This window comes from Miscanthus floridulus, chromosome 4 (assembly GCF_019320115.1).
Source record: "Miscanthus floridulus cultivar M001 chromosome 4, ASM1932011v1, whole genome shotgun sequence".
NCBI classification, from domain to species: domain Eukaryota; kingdom Viridiplantae; phylum Streptophyta; class Magnoliopsida; order Poales; family Poaceae; genus Miscanthus; species Miscanthus floridulus.
Window position 1 is genome coordinate 18873033 of NC_089583.1, and position 16423 is coordinate 18889455.

Genomic DNA, 16423 nt, shown 5'->3' on the forward strand with positions numbered 1-16423 from the left:
TGATGATTTTCAACATCAACAAGGGAGAAAACGACATGATCCTTTTTGACAAATTTGAAATGAATCTTCTGATGAAATTGATCTTACCAAGCAGAGATTGCAACTCTATTTTAGTAGTTGGGGGGACTGCTTCATCAATTGCTTTTACTCTTTTTTTGACCAACTTCGATTCCTCTCTCGTGGACTATAAATCCCAAGAATTGCCCAGCTGACACTCTGAAAGCACACTTATTAGGATTCATCTTTAAACCATGTTTTCTTGTGCATTCCAGAGTTTCTCACAAATCAACTAGGTGCTCTTTGTACCCCTTGGATTTTATCATCACATCGTTGATATAGATTTCAACAATCCTACCGATAACTTATGAAAAATGTAATTCATCACCCTTTGATAAGTTGCACCGGCATCCTTTAGACCAAATGTCATCACAACCCACTCTAACAGACCGATCATGCCGGGGCACCTGAAAGTAGTCTTTGCTATGTCTTCCCCAGCCATGAAAATTTGATTGTATCCTACGTTGCCGTCCATAAAACTAATAACCTTGTGCCCGGCTGCTGCATCCACTAACATATCAGCTATTGGCATCGGATAATCATCGATGGGTGTGGCGTTGTTCAGATCCCTAAAATCAATGCAAACTCTTAATTTTCCATTCTTCTTATATACAGGGACAACATTTGATATCCACTATGCATATCAGCATGGTCGAATAAACTTTGCTTCCAGTAAGCTTTTAGTCTCCTTTTTGATATCATCAAGCACATTTAGGTTGAATCTCCTTGGAGCTTGTTTAAACGGCTGATATCTAGGTTTGATTGGTAACCGATGTTCAACAATTGGCTGGTCTAAACCAGGCATCTCATAGTATTCCCAAGCAAAGCAGTCTTTAAATTCTTTTAATAAATCAATTAATTCCTGCTTATACTCTAGATCCAACTTAGCACTTACGTACGTCGACCTAGGTCTATCTCCAGAACCAATATCTACTTCTGCCAATTCATCAGCCAACGTGAAGCCATGTCCTAGTTTACCATCTGTACCATCTATTGGATTATCCATTAAGACAAATTTTCAAAGACGACTGCTTGGATCGGCTATTGGCTATCACCATTGACTCTGAATTCTGATGGCAACAGAAAAGCCATTTGGATATTGGTCGATGGTTGCTTTTTATCGGTTGTTTGCTTAGCACGCTATACTAGAGGCTTGCCGGATGCCTGAGCCTGTTCCATCTCTTTATTCCTTAGGCGTTGCACCCTTCTCTTCTGGTTTCTTGTTAAGCCTCCTGGATACCCTTGGCCTTCCTGCCAAACGTAATTTCTTTTGTTGCCTTCTTCTTTATAATCAGCCCAGTCTTGGTCAACAACTCGTTTTCCAAGTCGATCATAAACACTTTTATTTTTTAAGCGCCGATCCATGTTATTATGATGATATGCATCTTGAGCATGGATAGACCGGCGGTTGGTTTGAGATTGCCTAAACTCCCAATATTGATTGCTGTATTCTAGGCAGTCGTGTCTGGTAGGCAACTTCAAATCTTCATTCTAGCAATGTCTGAAGAAAGGACAATTCCAATGTGATTCGGCTTATTTCCTTTCATACCTCTCCTCTTCCAGTTGACACTGGTATGCTTGATCCTTTAACCAACGCTGATAATCTTTTTTCTTCTATCGCTGCCACTTGTTCAATTGGATCCAAGATGTAACTCATGGCTTTGTCGCCCCTGCTTTTGACGTTTCCCCCTAGCTCATATCGGCTCTTTTGCTTAGCACAACGTCTTCTAATCTCTCTGTACTCGTTAGCTGATATTTGCATCTTGGGATCGATTATTCTGGCTTCTCTTGATTTGATCGATGTTAGAACCTTAGTCTTTCCTTCGAGTAGCCCAGCATCAACCATGTTTTGATCTCCTAGGAAAGGATTATCATCAACTTTCATTCTCTGAGGTGTATCAAATTTGAGTCTTCCTTGCTGAATTGTCCTCTGTATATGCTGCCGGAAGATTCTATATTCATTAGTGGAATGGGAAATAGCATTATGGAACTTGCAGAACTTCTTATTCTTCAACTAATCAGGGGGCAACATAACATGACCATCGGGCAGCTTGATCTGTCCCTTCTCAAGTAAGAAATTGAAGAGCTTATCTGATTTGGTGACATCAAAGTCATAGCTCTCCTTAACTCCTCTTCTCTAAGGATTTGGCACCATTACTGTTTTCTTGCCCCAATTCCATTCAGCCACAGCAACCTCTTCTTCTTTGTCTTCATAGCCGTCATCGACTGAGTATGGATTGTAAGCCTCGGCCACTATGGTACTTTTCTGAAATTGGGTATATCTGTGTATACTCTGGAATTGGCTATTGAGTGCTGCCACTCGCTGAGCCAATTGACCCAAGTTGTCAAATTCTTGTCCTAGCAGCTTTTCTTTCTACATTGGCAGCATTCCCTGAACGGCTAAAGCAACTAGTTGATCATCAGCCAAGTTTAAGGAGAAGCACAAGTTTCTGGTCTCTCGGAACCTCTGAAGAAACTCAGTGCCCAATTCATTAGTCTTCTACCTTATAGTTGTCAGATCGGTAATCTTCTTTTCTCCATTCCCAGTATAAAAATTTGTATGAAACTTCTTCTCTAGGTCAGCCCAATTGGCGATGGAATTGACTAGCAGTGATGAAAACCAAGTGAAGGCTGGACCTGACAGGGACAAGGAGAAGAAACGTACTCGATGGGCATCCTCAACTGATGCTTCGCCCGATTGTGTAAGATACCGACTGACATGTTCTATCGTGCTTGTACTATCTTAGTCAGTGAACTTAGCGAACTCTGGGAGCCTGTAATTTATGGGAAGAGCGACCAAATCATACCATTCTGGATATGGGCATTTGTACGAGAAGGTCAACCCTTTTGGCTTCAGACCGAACTAATTCTTTATCATCTCGGTCACCCTCAGCAACAACTCGTCAGCTTGTGGATTTGGATTCCTCTGCACCTGCTGACCCATCTGTGGATTAAAATCTCATGTGCCTTGATATCGTAGATTTGGTATCATGTGGAGGGTGTTATAATCTATGCCATAGTGATACCCTTGTGGAATCTCGATCTGCTGGATCTTTTGCTGGCTTGCTACTTGAAGTTTCTGATTGTAGACATAAGAATCTCTATCTCTACGGATCCTTTGAATTAAGGGTGCTATTTTTTGAGCCGACGATGGTATGTGGCCTGATGTACCAAAATTGATCACCTGGTTCTGATTTTGCCCCGTCGGCTGTTGCACATGCTGTACTAACAGTCCAGGATTATACTGTATCTGATTCGTAGTAGTACGTTGAGCTTGTTCAGATGAACCTTGATCTGCCTGGACATCACCATTACTAGCTGGTGCTGCTTCTTGATGGCTGGTATCGACTTGATTGGTCTCCTGGGTCGACAAATCTAGAATGTTGTAATAAGCCGGCCCACCTTGACCAACTGGAAACCCATGAATTGCTTCTTTCACATCATTGTGGAATGTGTCTAAGAAAGCTTCATTGCGGCTTGATATAGCATCATGAACAGATTTGTCTATAACTTCTATAAAGATATGTCTATCTTCATCTTTGGCTGTATCTGTCTGCCCATGTAGTAGAACTCTTGGTAGTGGAAATTTTTGAACAATTGTGTTGTCACGTGTTTTGGTGTAGGGCAACAAACACTTGTTCTGAAACTCTTCTATAGCTTTGCTGATGATACCCTTATCTCCATCAGGTAGATCTTCATAATGTACCATAAGGATGTCATCATTGTTGTGAACCGCCATGACGATTGTGGGGTCCCACCCGGTGTGCTAGAAAATCGTGTCGACACAGAATTTTTGTCCTGTGCTGAGGACACACGAGCAAGCCGGAAGGTTCTACTCGATGGAGCTATAGATCCACCTAGGTTCAGCGCAGGGATGGTCGATCCTGCACAATCCTCCCGAGATGTGCCAGTCAATTTGACCCTGCAATTAACAATGAGAGAAAGTTTATTAGTAATTTTGGGCGGAACGTGCCGGTGTTGCCAGACAGTCCCGAATGTGTGGCTCTAAGAGCCGATATGAAAGGAGATCGACTAAATAGTCGATTTCAGCATATTCATAAGAATAAATCGGTTAAAGCTCATGGGATTGTGTAAGAATAATTTCTTATCGTTTAGGATGAATATCATTATTTAAACAAATATTGGTCAATGGCAATACTATATCAACCATGATTAATTTATGCTAAGCCAATAACTGCAAGTAACCAAACTCCTTTATAAAAGAAACAGTTCATCATCATTCAACCATTTAATAGAGATAAATCTAGAACATATTAGATCTCATCTATCGCTATGACCAGTGGGGCATGAGGTAGAATCATGCAGGCCATAATACAATAATAAGATTATGGGGCTAACACATCTTTCAACCTATCGCTAATTCAACAGTCTCGTGACATGAACTATTCATGAAAGCACTTGATATCGACTAAAACAGCCGATTCAGGCATAGCGCACAATTAAGGTCATGCCCTCTTAGGAACAGATCTACCAAATAACGATCTCCTCTCTACTGATGCTAATAGTGGGGGTGTGAGGCAGAATCACACAGGCTGTGATAATGGGCCATGAAACGGTTTTTGTTAGTCAATAGATCTACTCAAAATCAGACACGCCTTAACTGCACGCTATGCACGATCAGGATTGATATAAAACAGGCGATAAAATATAACTCATCGTTTAAAGTACATATTAGATTAGTTTAGATTAACAAACGATGGGTTAAACAAGATATAAGGCCGATCTAGATCAATCCCAATTGGGCGAAGTGATATTGCTGTAATTAAATAAACAATAGAAGCAATAAGCAATATCAGTAACTTAATGAATCTATCCGAAGGAACGCCACCCTTAGATAGAGCCGATAACTTGACCTTAATCTAGTTCGAGCAGTGAAGGTCGACCGGATCGATGCAACCGTACTTGAACTAGACAAGAGTCGATAACTAACTCATACCAGAGCCATAGTGGAGGTCGACTGGATCGATGCTGCCGTACGAATAGAGGTATAAGCCATGACGGTACTTACAGACAAGCAGTGGAGGTCGACCGGATCGATGCAACCATACTTGCTGAAGAACTCACCGAGATCTACTATACTCCTACTCCGATGGGGTGGCCGAAGCCGAAAAAGTAAATAACTTGTATTTAATTGATTATGTGTCCTTTTACAATAGCCGGGGTTTGATATTTATACCTGGGACCTATGCATGACTCCTATCTAAGCATGACACATCACAATCTTTGGCCCTAAGATAAAACATTCCTAATTTAAGATAACTTGGACTCTAATCTTTTTCTTTTTGTAGAGTCCAACATGTCTTGTCCCGACGCCGATCATAGCCTTTGTCGTCATCTACTAGCGCTACCTGAAGAAAGCCGATTCCGGTGCTGCATTCGAATCAGCTGATTCCGATTTGCACGCAATTGCTTCCTTGATGACATGATCTTGGAAGCTTTTAAGTCTCTATGACTCTCCTTCCAAATTTTGGTGTAAAGACATACTCATTGGATTATGTATAAGTTAGTTATAGATTTATTTATGTATAACAAGCATGCATCTAAACAAATCTATAACTAAGTTGTACGCGATCCAATGAGTATAAAATTTTTGCTACACTTCAAGCATACAATAATTAGTCCAATATAAAAATTTCACTATAATTGGACCATAGAAACTGCAGCTATGAATTAATTATAGAAAAGCATAGATCTAAAGCTACAACAAAAAAATATATTAAAACATACCATATTATATGTTCACTGTGTAGATCTACTCATGTGGAGTCCAACAAAATTGGATTTTTTATTTTATGATTTTTCTATGATTTACTATGATTTTTTCAAAGATTCAGTTGAAATAAATAAAAAAGAAAAAGACAAAACCACCTCTGAAAACCGATTATAACCGGTCAGGGAGGTAAAATGAATCATTTTAAAAGTTCAGGGAGGTGGTTTATCCAGTTTTAGAGTACAGGGAGGAAAAGCAGACTCTCACAAAAGTTAAGGGAGGTAATGTAGATTTTTTTCTTGTCTGTACCCATCAGGAGCAAACCCCATGGGTCGAGCCGGGCTTGAGCAAACTGCTCTGTGTGGAGTAGTCACCGATGACCCTGCCCATGGAGCAAAGGTCGCAAGGAAGCCCAAGTCAGCTAGGCGTGGATGGGTAGCCGCGGCTTTTTTTTCCAGCCTGCCAATGCCAGGGCTCACAGGCCCGGCCCACATGCCCCTGCGAGGCCCGGGGAAAACACACCAAAATCTCCCAACGCGAGCCAATGCCTAAGCTGTTGCAACATTATTGTCCTGAGCAGGGCAGTAATTTACCGCCGTTTACCACGGCCGAGCAGGCCATGGCGTTGGAGCCGGTGACGGCCCGGAGCTGCGTGGAGTTGTACCCCTCCGCTCATAGCATGCGGACGTAGTCGTCCTCGCGCGCGTCGTACACGAGTTCCAGGTCACGCGGCTGCGACGGGTTGAGCCGCCCCACGCCGTAGACGAGCTCGCCGCCGCCCGGGTTGCGCGACGGGTCCATCGGCGTAGCTTCGTTCACGCACATAGGCATCGCGACCGTTAGTTTTACTTGGAAGGATGACTACTATGTGGTTGAGTTGAGTCGATTGTGTTAGATTGATCTCCCAGCCAATAAGCCCAATGGCCTATTGAGCCTTGGTCACGCGCCCTGATCGGGGGCGCCCAACCCTACATGGTTGGTGGGCCCCCGTCGCACTGCGCTATATATAGAGGTGGGGGCCGGTGGCTCAAGGTATGAGGTTCACCATGAGCCGCAAACTCCACCGACAAACCCTAGACCGATCTAAGAGGGCGCGCAGCCAACGACGGGAAGCTCCACTGACTTCGCCGTCGTCACTGCTGCACTGTCTGTCTGCACTGCATCGACGTCCGTGCCACCTCTACTCCACCCGTCGCTGCCTGTGTGCTGCCTCCATCACCGAAGCTGAGATGGCCAGCTCAACCGCGACTCCCTCCAAGGGCTCAGGTTCAACACCAGCACCCCTACCCTATCTCCCTCTCGATGTAGTGTTCTAGGTTTAGATTTGCATGTGCTATTACGGATCCAAGTGTTTCCCTCCTAGATCTACTGCTAGAGATCCTAACTGTAGTCAACAATGGTATCGGAGCCAGCCTATCTAGTACGTGGATCTAGATCAGAGAAAAACAATCGAAAGAAACCCAAAGAAGTTGGTCCGATTTTGAATCGGATCAAGAAAGAGAAAACCTAACCCTAACAGAAAGGGGACGATCATTAGGGGCTTTGGCCGACATAGGTTTTGGTTGAACCCTAACATCGATCCCTTCAGATCTGAGAAAGGTTGAAGGTTCAGATGAAGAACACCTAACCCTAACTCTAGAGAGCTCGGGAAAAGGAAAGAAAGAACCAATTTCAAATTAGGGGAAAAAGAAAACAGTGGCCATCCCAACCCTAACCCTAACCCTAATCGGCAAATCGGGCCAAATCCGAACAAACAAATCAAAGAAAGGGGAAGAAAGGGAAGGGGGTGGCCTACCTCGCCATTGTGTGGCACCGCAGTCACGCCGACGCACGGGGAAAAGAAAGGCCGGCCAGGGCTCCGCTCACCGGGATCCGGTCACAGGGGCGCCACGGCCAGGCCGCTCGACGGCGGCATGCTCACCCGCTGGGGAGCGTGCACGCCGGCGATGGGGCCAGCGACGGCGTCGGGACCTCGCTGCTTGCTCTCCTCTTGCCGTGGTCGCTCACTCGGTGATTGACTGAGGAGAGAAGGGAAGAGCAGTGAGGCGAACAGAGAGAGAGTGAGAATGCTGAATGGCGCTAGGGTTCAAGGGCGCCGCTGCGGTCGCTGGTTTTGTTCCTGCAATGCGCATGGCTGGCCGTCCGATCGGCGCGAGCGGCTGAGATTAAATGGGCCAGCGCCGCAACCTAGGCGGGATAGGGCGCGAGGCCGAATTCCCGGCCCAGGCCTAGGTTGCGGCCTGGGCGCGGGGGAGCGTGCTGAAAGCCAGCTGCAGCCGTGGGCCGTGGGCCGGTTGCGCTGTTGTGGGCCGAAATTGCCGAACACAGTGAAATTGAAGTCATTTTTTTATTTTCCAGAAATTTTTGATGCATATTTGGTAAATTCGAACTGAATTTTGATGTTGATATCTGTACAATTTTGATCTAACGTCAATTTTGTTTAGAGAATAGTAAAGTGTAGTAACAGTTTCTGGAAAATAGAATTAAAAGATTTATTAAAGTTTCCGCTGCGTACTTAAAAATTATTGTTTTAATTATTAAATTCGAACCAACGGGAGAATTTAATTTTGAAACATAGATAATTTTTAGAGTGATTATAATGTTGTTATTATTCTGACCAACATTGATTAATAGCAATATTATAATGTTGATGTGATTATGGTTTTTTGTTATGCATTATTTCTATTTCTGCCCAACGGTGATGTAGATTTAATGTATAAAATAATTGTATGTTTTAATTTTGACCAACATTAAACTAAGGCATGCAATTATTGTTGTTATTATTTGTGTTCTCACACTATTTGAATTGTGTTTTTAGGAGGATACAACTTGATGACTTGTATCAAAGAGATCCCCACTCTAAAAGGTGATAACTATATTGAGTGGAAGAAAAAGATAGACCTGACTTTCATCCTCGCTAAGGTGGACTGGGTTGTCACCACACCGTGCCCTAGAGAACCTGTGGCACCGGTGAGGGAGACAGATGAGACTGATGCTGCATGGCAGAACAGAGAGCGGGACTTTGCTCCCATAAAGATGTCTTTTGATCTCAAAAACAGAAAGTGGGTCATAGGCAATAAGAAATGCTTGGCTGTGATAAAGAATATAATTGAGCCTGCAATAGTGGGCTCAATTCCAGACTGTGACACGGTCACAGAGTACCTAGAAAGAATAAAGAGTCAGTTCACTGGCTCTTCAAAGACATATGCAACCCAGCTGATCAAGCAGCTGGTAACAGAAAGGTACTCTGGTGGCGACAGTGGCATTAGAGAGCACATACTGAGAATGAGCAATCTAGCATCTAAGCTCAAACCAATAGATTTGGCACTCAAGGATGAGTTTCTTATTCATTTGATTTTTGCTTCTTTGCCCAAAGAATTTAACACCTTTGTTGTTAATTACAACATACAGCCTAAAAAATAGGATTTAGAAAAGCTCATAGCCATGTGTGTGCAGGAGGAGGAAAGAATAAAAGTTTCACAAGGTGGTACTGTCAACTACCTAAAAGATAAGAAAAAGAACTATAATAACAGTCCTTCCTCCAAGTCATATGGAAAGGGTCCCATGCAACAGTCTCAGAATAAGCAATTCCCAGTGGATAAAGATCAGTGCCTCTACTATAAGAAGACGGGACATTATAAGAAGAATTATCCTGATTTCCTAAAGATGATAATGAAAAATAAAGGTGAGAACATTATTACGTTCGTAAATGAATCCTTGTATGTAAAGTTTTCAAAATCTACTTGGTGGATTGATTCAGGTGCAACTATTTATGTTGCTAATTCATTACAGGGATTCCGTTCGATGAGAACTTTGTAAAGAAGCGAAAGTTTCATTAAAGTCGCAAATGGAGTACAAGCAGATGTTGAGGCCATTGGCGATCTTCCTCTAGAGCTTGCTAATGGCTTCATACTTTTTCTTAGAGATGTTCTTTATGTACCTTCTTTGCAAAGAAACTTGATTAGTGTATCAAAGTTGGACCATGATGGTTATGATTGCCATTTTGGAAATGGCAAATGTCAGATATTGTTTAATAATAAATGTGTTGGTCTTGCCTTCCGTTAAGACGAACTTTATTTGTTATCACTTCTTGAAAATGTGAATTCCGTATGTGATGTGAATGAGAATGTATCCTCATCGAACAATGCAAACAGAAAACGAAAGAGAGCTCACTATGTGTTGTCGAAATTATGGCACTGTCGTTTAGGCCATATTTCAAGGGGGAGAATAGAAAGACTAGTTAAGAATGATATTCTTCCTCCATTATAGCTCTCAGATTTAGAACAATGTAGAGATTGCATAAAAGGAAAGTATGTAAAGAAAATTAAGAAAGATGCCAAACAAAGCGCAGGAATTCTATAGATTATTCACACAGACATATGTGGTCCTTTTTCTGTGAAAAGTGTGGATGGTTATGATTCATTCATAACATTCACAGACGATTACTCTCGCTTTGGCTATATTTATCCAATTAAAGAAAGAACAGAAGCGTTGGATAAATTCAAAACATTTAAAGCAGAAGTTGAAAATAAGCATGATTTAAAGATTAAGATAGTCAGGTCTGACCATGGGGGAGAGTACTACGGTCGGCATACCCCATATGGACAAGTTCCTGGACCTTTTGCAAGGTTCTTATAGGAGAATGGTATAGTCGCCCAGTATTCAACACCGGGCGAACCTCAGCAGAATAGAGTAGCTGAAAGGCGTAACCGTACCCTGATGGATATGGTGCGTAGTATGATAAGTTATTCCACTTTACCGATGAGTCTGTGGATGGAGGCGTTAAAAACCGCCATTCATATTCTCAATAGAGTACCAAGTAAGTCGGGGCCCAAAACATCGTATGAGTTGTGGACAGGAAGAGTACCCTCACTTAATCACTTGCGTGTGTGGGGGAGCCCTACTGAGGCTAAAGTTTTTAACCCAAACATTGGGAAGCTAGATCCCAAAACAGTGAGTTGCCATTTCATTGGCTACCTAGAAAAGTCAAAAGGTTTTCGTTTCTACTGTCCTAACAGACATACAAAGTTTGTGAAAATGAGACACGCTGTCTTCCTAGAGGATGAAATGATTAGGGGGAGCATGGTAGCTCGAGAAATTGACCTTGAAGAGAAGCGGGTGTATGCACCCACTCCGATCATTCATGAGCTATTTTTCTCACTACCTGCTGTTACTGCACCGATAGTACAAGACACTGTGGTGCCAGCACATGTTGTTGTCCCACCTGTGGCAACAATGAATGATGATGAGGAACCTGTTCCTCAGGATCCTATAGAAACTATTGGCACACATGAGGGGGAGCAACAACAGACTCAAACAGAAAATGTGCCAAATGAGGAGGCCCCTAGAAGGTCTCAAAGAGTTAGAAAATCAGCTATTCCTGCTGATTATGAAGTGTACAACACTGAAGAATATCAAATGGAGGATGATCCCACCTCATTTGAAGAAGCCATGAAAAGTGATCATTCATCAAAGTGGCTTGAGGCCATGGAAGATGAGATGAGATCAATGAATGCAAATAAAGTTTGGGATTTGGAGATAATTCCTAAAGGAGCCAAAACAGTAGGCTATAAATGGGTCTACAAAACAAAACTTGACTCTCAAGGGAACATAGAGAGATATAAAGCCCGACTTGTGGCAAAAGGCTTTACACAAAGAGAAGGGATTGATTACAATTAGACATTTTCTCTAGTCTCATGTAAGGATTCCTTCAGAATCATAATGGCATTAGTGGCACATTACAATTTAGAATTACATCAGATGGATGTAAAGACAACATTTCTCAATGGAGACTTAGAGGAAAATGTTTACATGGCACAATCGAAAGGTTTTGTCATGGAAGGAAAAGAACGTTTGGGATGCCGCCTAAAGAAATCCATTTATGGATTAAAACAAGCTTTAAGACAGTGGTACTTGAAGTTTGATCAGACAATAAAGAATTTTGGGTTTAAAAATAATGTTGAGGACAATTGTGTCTACGCAAAGTTTAAGAATGAGAAATTTATCTTCCTTGTCCTGTATGTGGATGATATCTTACTTGCTAGTAGTGATGTCAGTCTACTACTGGAAACAAAAAAGTTTTTGTCCTCAAAATTTGATATGAAAGATCTTGGTGAAGCTTCGTTCGTTCTAGGGATTGAGATTCACCGAGATAGAAGTAAAGGGGTATTAGGACTGTCACAAAAGACATACATAGAAAAAGTCTTAAAGAAATTCAGTATGCACAAATGTAGTCCCTCACCTGCTCCTATAGTCAAGGGTGACAGATATGGGGATTTTCAATGCCCCAGAAACCAGTATGAGATCGATCAAATGAAAGTGGTTCCATATGTTTCAGCTATCGGAAGCTTGCAATATGCTCAAGTGTGTACGCGCCCTGACTTGGCATTTGTTATCGGGTTACTTAGCAGATTCCAGAGCAATCCTGGAATAGAACACTGGAAATTGGTAAAGAAAGTCTTGCGTTATTTGCAAGGAACGAAAGGCCTCGTGATGACGTATAGATGATCTGATTCACTCCATATAGTGGGATATTCAGATTCTGATTATGCGGGAGATAATAGAAAATCCACGTCTGGATATGTGTTTACTCTCGCAGAGGGAGCTATTTCATGAAAAAGCTCAAAGCAAACCATCACTACATCGTCCACAATGTATGCCGAGTTTGTAGCATGTTATGAGGCAACGGGGCAGGTGAACTGGCTAAAGAAGTTCATACCCGGTTTGAAGGTGGTTGACGACATCAATAGACCACTGAAGTTATACTGCGATAATAATCCAGCAGTACAGTATGCTCACAACAATAGGTCAAGTGGTGCTGCCAAACACATTGACATAAAGTATTATGTTATGAAGGATAAAGTCCGGGATCAAATGATAAGTCTTGAGCATATAAGTACCGAAAGGATGCTCGCAGATCCGCTTACAAAAGGCTTACCACCCAACATGTTCAGAGAACATGTAGCCGGCATAGGTTTAAGGGAAAGCCTATGATTCATGGACTATAAAGGGCCCAAAAGTTAAAGTAACTATTTCAGATCAGAGACGTGCATTGTAGCTGTTAAATCTATCGGCGATTGACCGTGACGATGAGACATGCTCTATGCATCATCTGTGAAGAAATGAGTAAGGATAAAATGATTGAAGTTTAAAGTTTAAGGATAAAAGTAATAGTGAGATCAAGGGGGAGAATGTTAGATTGATCTCCCAGCCAATAAGCCCAACGGCCTATTGGGCCTTGATCATGCGCCCTGATCGGGGGCGCCCAACCCTACATGGTTGGTGGGCCCCCGTCGCACTGCGCTATATATAGAGGTGGGGGCCGGCGGCTCGAGGTACGAGGTTCACCGTGAGCCGCAAACCCCACCGACAAACCCTAGACCGATCTAAGAGGGCGCGCAGCCAGCGACGGGAAGCTCCACTGACTTCGCCGTCGTCACTGCTGCGCCATCCGTCTGCACTGCATCGACGTCCGTGCCACCTCTACTCCACCCGTCGCTGTCCGTGTGCTGCCTCCATCACCGAAGCTGAGATGGCCAGCTCAACCGCGACTCCTTCCGAGGGCTCAGGTTCAACACCAGCACCCCTACCCTATCTCCCTCTCGGTGTAGTGTTCTAGGTTTAGATGTGCATGTGCTATTACGGATCCAAGTGTTTCCCTCCTAGATCTACTGCCAGAGATCCTAACTGTAGTCAACAGATTGATGTAATTTACCTGTGGTGATGAGAGCTGACATGATCATCGCCGGCGACCAGTCGCGGTGGAAGGACTTGACGTAAGCCGCGACGCCGGTGGCGTGGGGGCACGCCATGGACGTGCCTGAGTCGATGCTGTACGCTGCGAACCTGTTGTCCTTGAGGTCCCGGACACCGGCGACAGCGGCGTCCATGCTGCAAGGATGTCGATCCCCGGCGCGGCCAGGTCGGGCTGCAGGTTTTAGTGGTAAACAAAACACAACACTATACCTACACCATCAGTATTAGTGGTTAATGTTTCTGATTTACTGCTCAACCTTGAGAATCCCTGGGCTGATCAAGTTTGGCCCCCTGGACTGGATGAGAAGGAGGCGACGATGGGCGCCTTGGAGTCGAAGACCGTTTCGGTGCTGTGTATCGTGCCCACAGGATGGCTGCAGAACACAGCACAGAAAGCATTGTTCAGCATGTCAAATGCCACAGAATCTTGTTGCCTGCGCTGCGGGAATCGAGCTTAGTCGACCGCACCGTGTTTTGTTGACGTAGGCCATGATTTCGGCGAACTGGTCCTCGGTGATCTTCAGGGCAGGAAGGGGCAGCAGGAAGGCGATGTTGGGCTGCGCGGTGACGATGACTGCGCCGGCGGCGCCAGCGAGGAGAGGGCCCGTCCCGTCGCCCGCACTCGCGCAGAGAAGGATCTTCCCCTTGTATGATTGTCCGGCCAGTGGCTCCAGTTCACAGGAGCTGCAATGCAGAGTTCATGGAAAATTTGAATTAGCGAAGCATTGTCCATTAACAGAAAGACCGCTTGCTTCATACTACAACTTAGTCGATCGTACCCGTTGATGTTCATCAGGAGGACGAGCGGGGCTTTGTTTAGTTTGGGGAAGATGTTAATGGAGGCTCCCTGTGCCACACAAGAACACGATCACCATCACAAAGAATTTCATGTTATGCAACGATTTCCCAAGGATCGGATCTATAGGCTCTCACCACAATGGTCTTGCAGTTGCCGCGAGGACAAGCTTGCCGACGAGCCGACGATCGGTGCTGCTCGCGGCGATGGACAGGATCCACGGAGCGACGTTGTCGACGCCGCCGCCATCGAGCGCGGAGTTGCCGGCCGCCGGGGAGGTGAGCACCCCGCGCCTCATGGCGTGGAAGCCCCCCATGGCCACCACGTCCTCGAAGTAGGGCAGCGGGAGCATGCGCGCGATGGAGAAGGAGATGAGGTCGATGCCGTCGGCCGCGGCGTCGTCGAACGCGGCCATGTCCTCGCTGCGGCAGAAGTCGTCCCAGCACGCCTTGTAGACCGCGAGCCTGGCGCCTGGCACCGCGCCGCGCGCCGAGCCGGCGGCCAGCCCGGTCAGGCCGACGTTCTCCACCACCCGTCCGGCCACCGTCGACGCCGTGTGGGTTCCGTGGCCGGCGGTGTCCACGGGCGACAAGCCCGTGTAGCCTTGCCTGTACGCGCGGGCGCCGATGATCTTGCTGCGCGCACGCGCCGCGCTGTGTCAACCAACCAGTTACCAGTAGTGTAGTGGTGATGGATGCGAAAGTACGTACTTGTTGCAGGTAAAGTTGTGGCAGGCTCCCTTCCACCGGCTGGGCGGCGGGCCGAAGCCCTCGTCGGAGAAGGCCGGGGAGTCCGGCCACACGCCGGTGTCGATCATGCCGACGATGACCTCCACTTCCGTGGGCAGGCTCCGGCGCGCCGTCTCGGGGAAGCCGAGGAAGTCCCATGATCTCGTCGTCTGGAGTTGGTACGTCCGGCTTTGGAAGACGGACACGATATCATCCCTGCTTCTCCTCCTCGGTCAGCCTGGCCGCGAATCCATTGATGCTCCTCGTGTAGCTGTAGATGATCCTGTCCATAGCATCGTTGCAGCATGGCATATGTATGAGCACGATTACTACATCTTTCAGGAAGGAAATGTTTCCACGTTTACTACATCTTTCAGGAAAAATGGCTTCTTGGACAGGAAGCTTATCGGTGAATATCAATCGCCTGACCTGCCATCATCGAGGACCTGGTTGAGCAGCCCGTGATGAGCAGCTTTTGCTGCAGAGAAACCACCACCTGCTGCCAACTCTGACGGCTCATGCGGCTGATGCCCCATGTACACGATGTACACCTGCACACGTACACGTACACAATATACAAGTCTTGCTCCATCAGGGCTCTATGCACACGCACTATACGCACGAGTTGTGATGATCGCACAAGGTCTCAGGGATCGTACTGACCTGCTGCTGCCTTTCATCGCCATCGCTGCTGACCTCTGAAGCATGCAAGCTCCCGAGGAAGAAGAAGCAGGCGGCAAGGGTGAGCGGCTTGAACACGGTGCCCATCGTACGTGTGCTTCCTTCCAAGTTTGGCAGCGAGGCAGCGTACGTGCACGCACGTGTGGCCTTTTTTGTATGGCAGATGCGTAGAACCGGTCAGGCTGTTGTTCCTTGGATAAATTCCACTCATACAACTCCATGTAATGATGGCCGGATCGGGATGTTCATATTCGCCTCGCTTCCACCGCACCATGTTTGGTGTCTTGTCTCATGGTCTGAGTCTGACGGTGAGTTCGGGGACACTAGAGTGGATCATTAGCTTGGGCTAAAATTTCCACATCTTGCTGAAATGGCATGGTCAAACAAGTTTAGCTTACCGTCACGCTCCCTAATGCACCCCCCCCCCCCCTCCCCCCATGTCAAGACAAATGGGCCAGGTGAGGCCTAGGACAAGAGCCCCAGCCGGCCGTCGGCACACGGCCTAAGAGGCGCGTGGCCACCAGAGCAGCGCCACCGCTGCCTCGAAATCTCCCGATATGCGAGGAGATTCAAAATAAAAAGGAGAGTCAAAAAATAAATATAGATTTACTTAGAAAGAATAAAAAAAGATTTATTAGGAAAAAATAGTTTTGCTCGTAAAGGAAGGAGTCCAAA

At 45.4% G+C, this 16423-nt stretch overlaps 1 protein-coding gene across 1 annotated transcript; it reads right to left on the minus strand.

The window, feature by feature from the left end:
- Positions 1–13820: 13820 nt before the first annotated feature.
- Positions 13821–15156, minus strand: LOC136548172 (subtilisin-like protease SBT4.12). Its single transcript, XM_066539788.1, has 5 exons — positions 15050–15156; positions 14497–14992; positions 14323–14390; positions 14012–14227; positions 13821–13917 (listed from the first exon to the last, which is right to left on the minus strand). The coding sequence occupies exons 1-5, from the start codon at positions 15154–15156 to the stop codon at positions 13821–13823; spliced, it is 984 nt and encodes a 327-aa protein (XP_066395885.1).
- Positions 15157–16423: the final 1267 nt, after the last annotated feature.

Bases quoted from the DNA above. Each gene is read 5' to 3' on its own strand.
- LOC136548172 (XM_066539788.1), bottom strand. From the start codon at position 15,156: ATGATCGACACCGGCGTGTGGCCGGACTCCCCGGCCTTCTCCGACGAG. The intron at 14,993-15,049 runs GTACGTACTTTC...TGGTTGACACAG, and splicing joins CACAACTTTACCTGCAACAA to CGCGGCGCGTGCGCGCAGCA. The intron at 14,228-14,322 runs GTACGATCGACT...TCTGCATTGCAG, and splicing joins CTCCTGATGAACATCAACGG to CTCCTGTGAACTGGAGCCAC.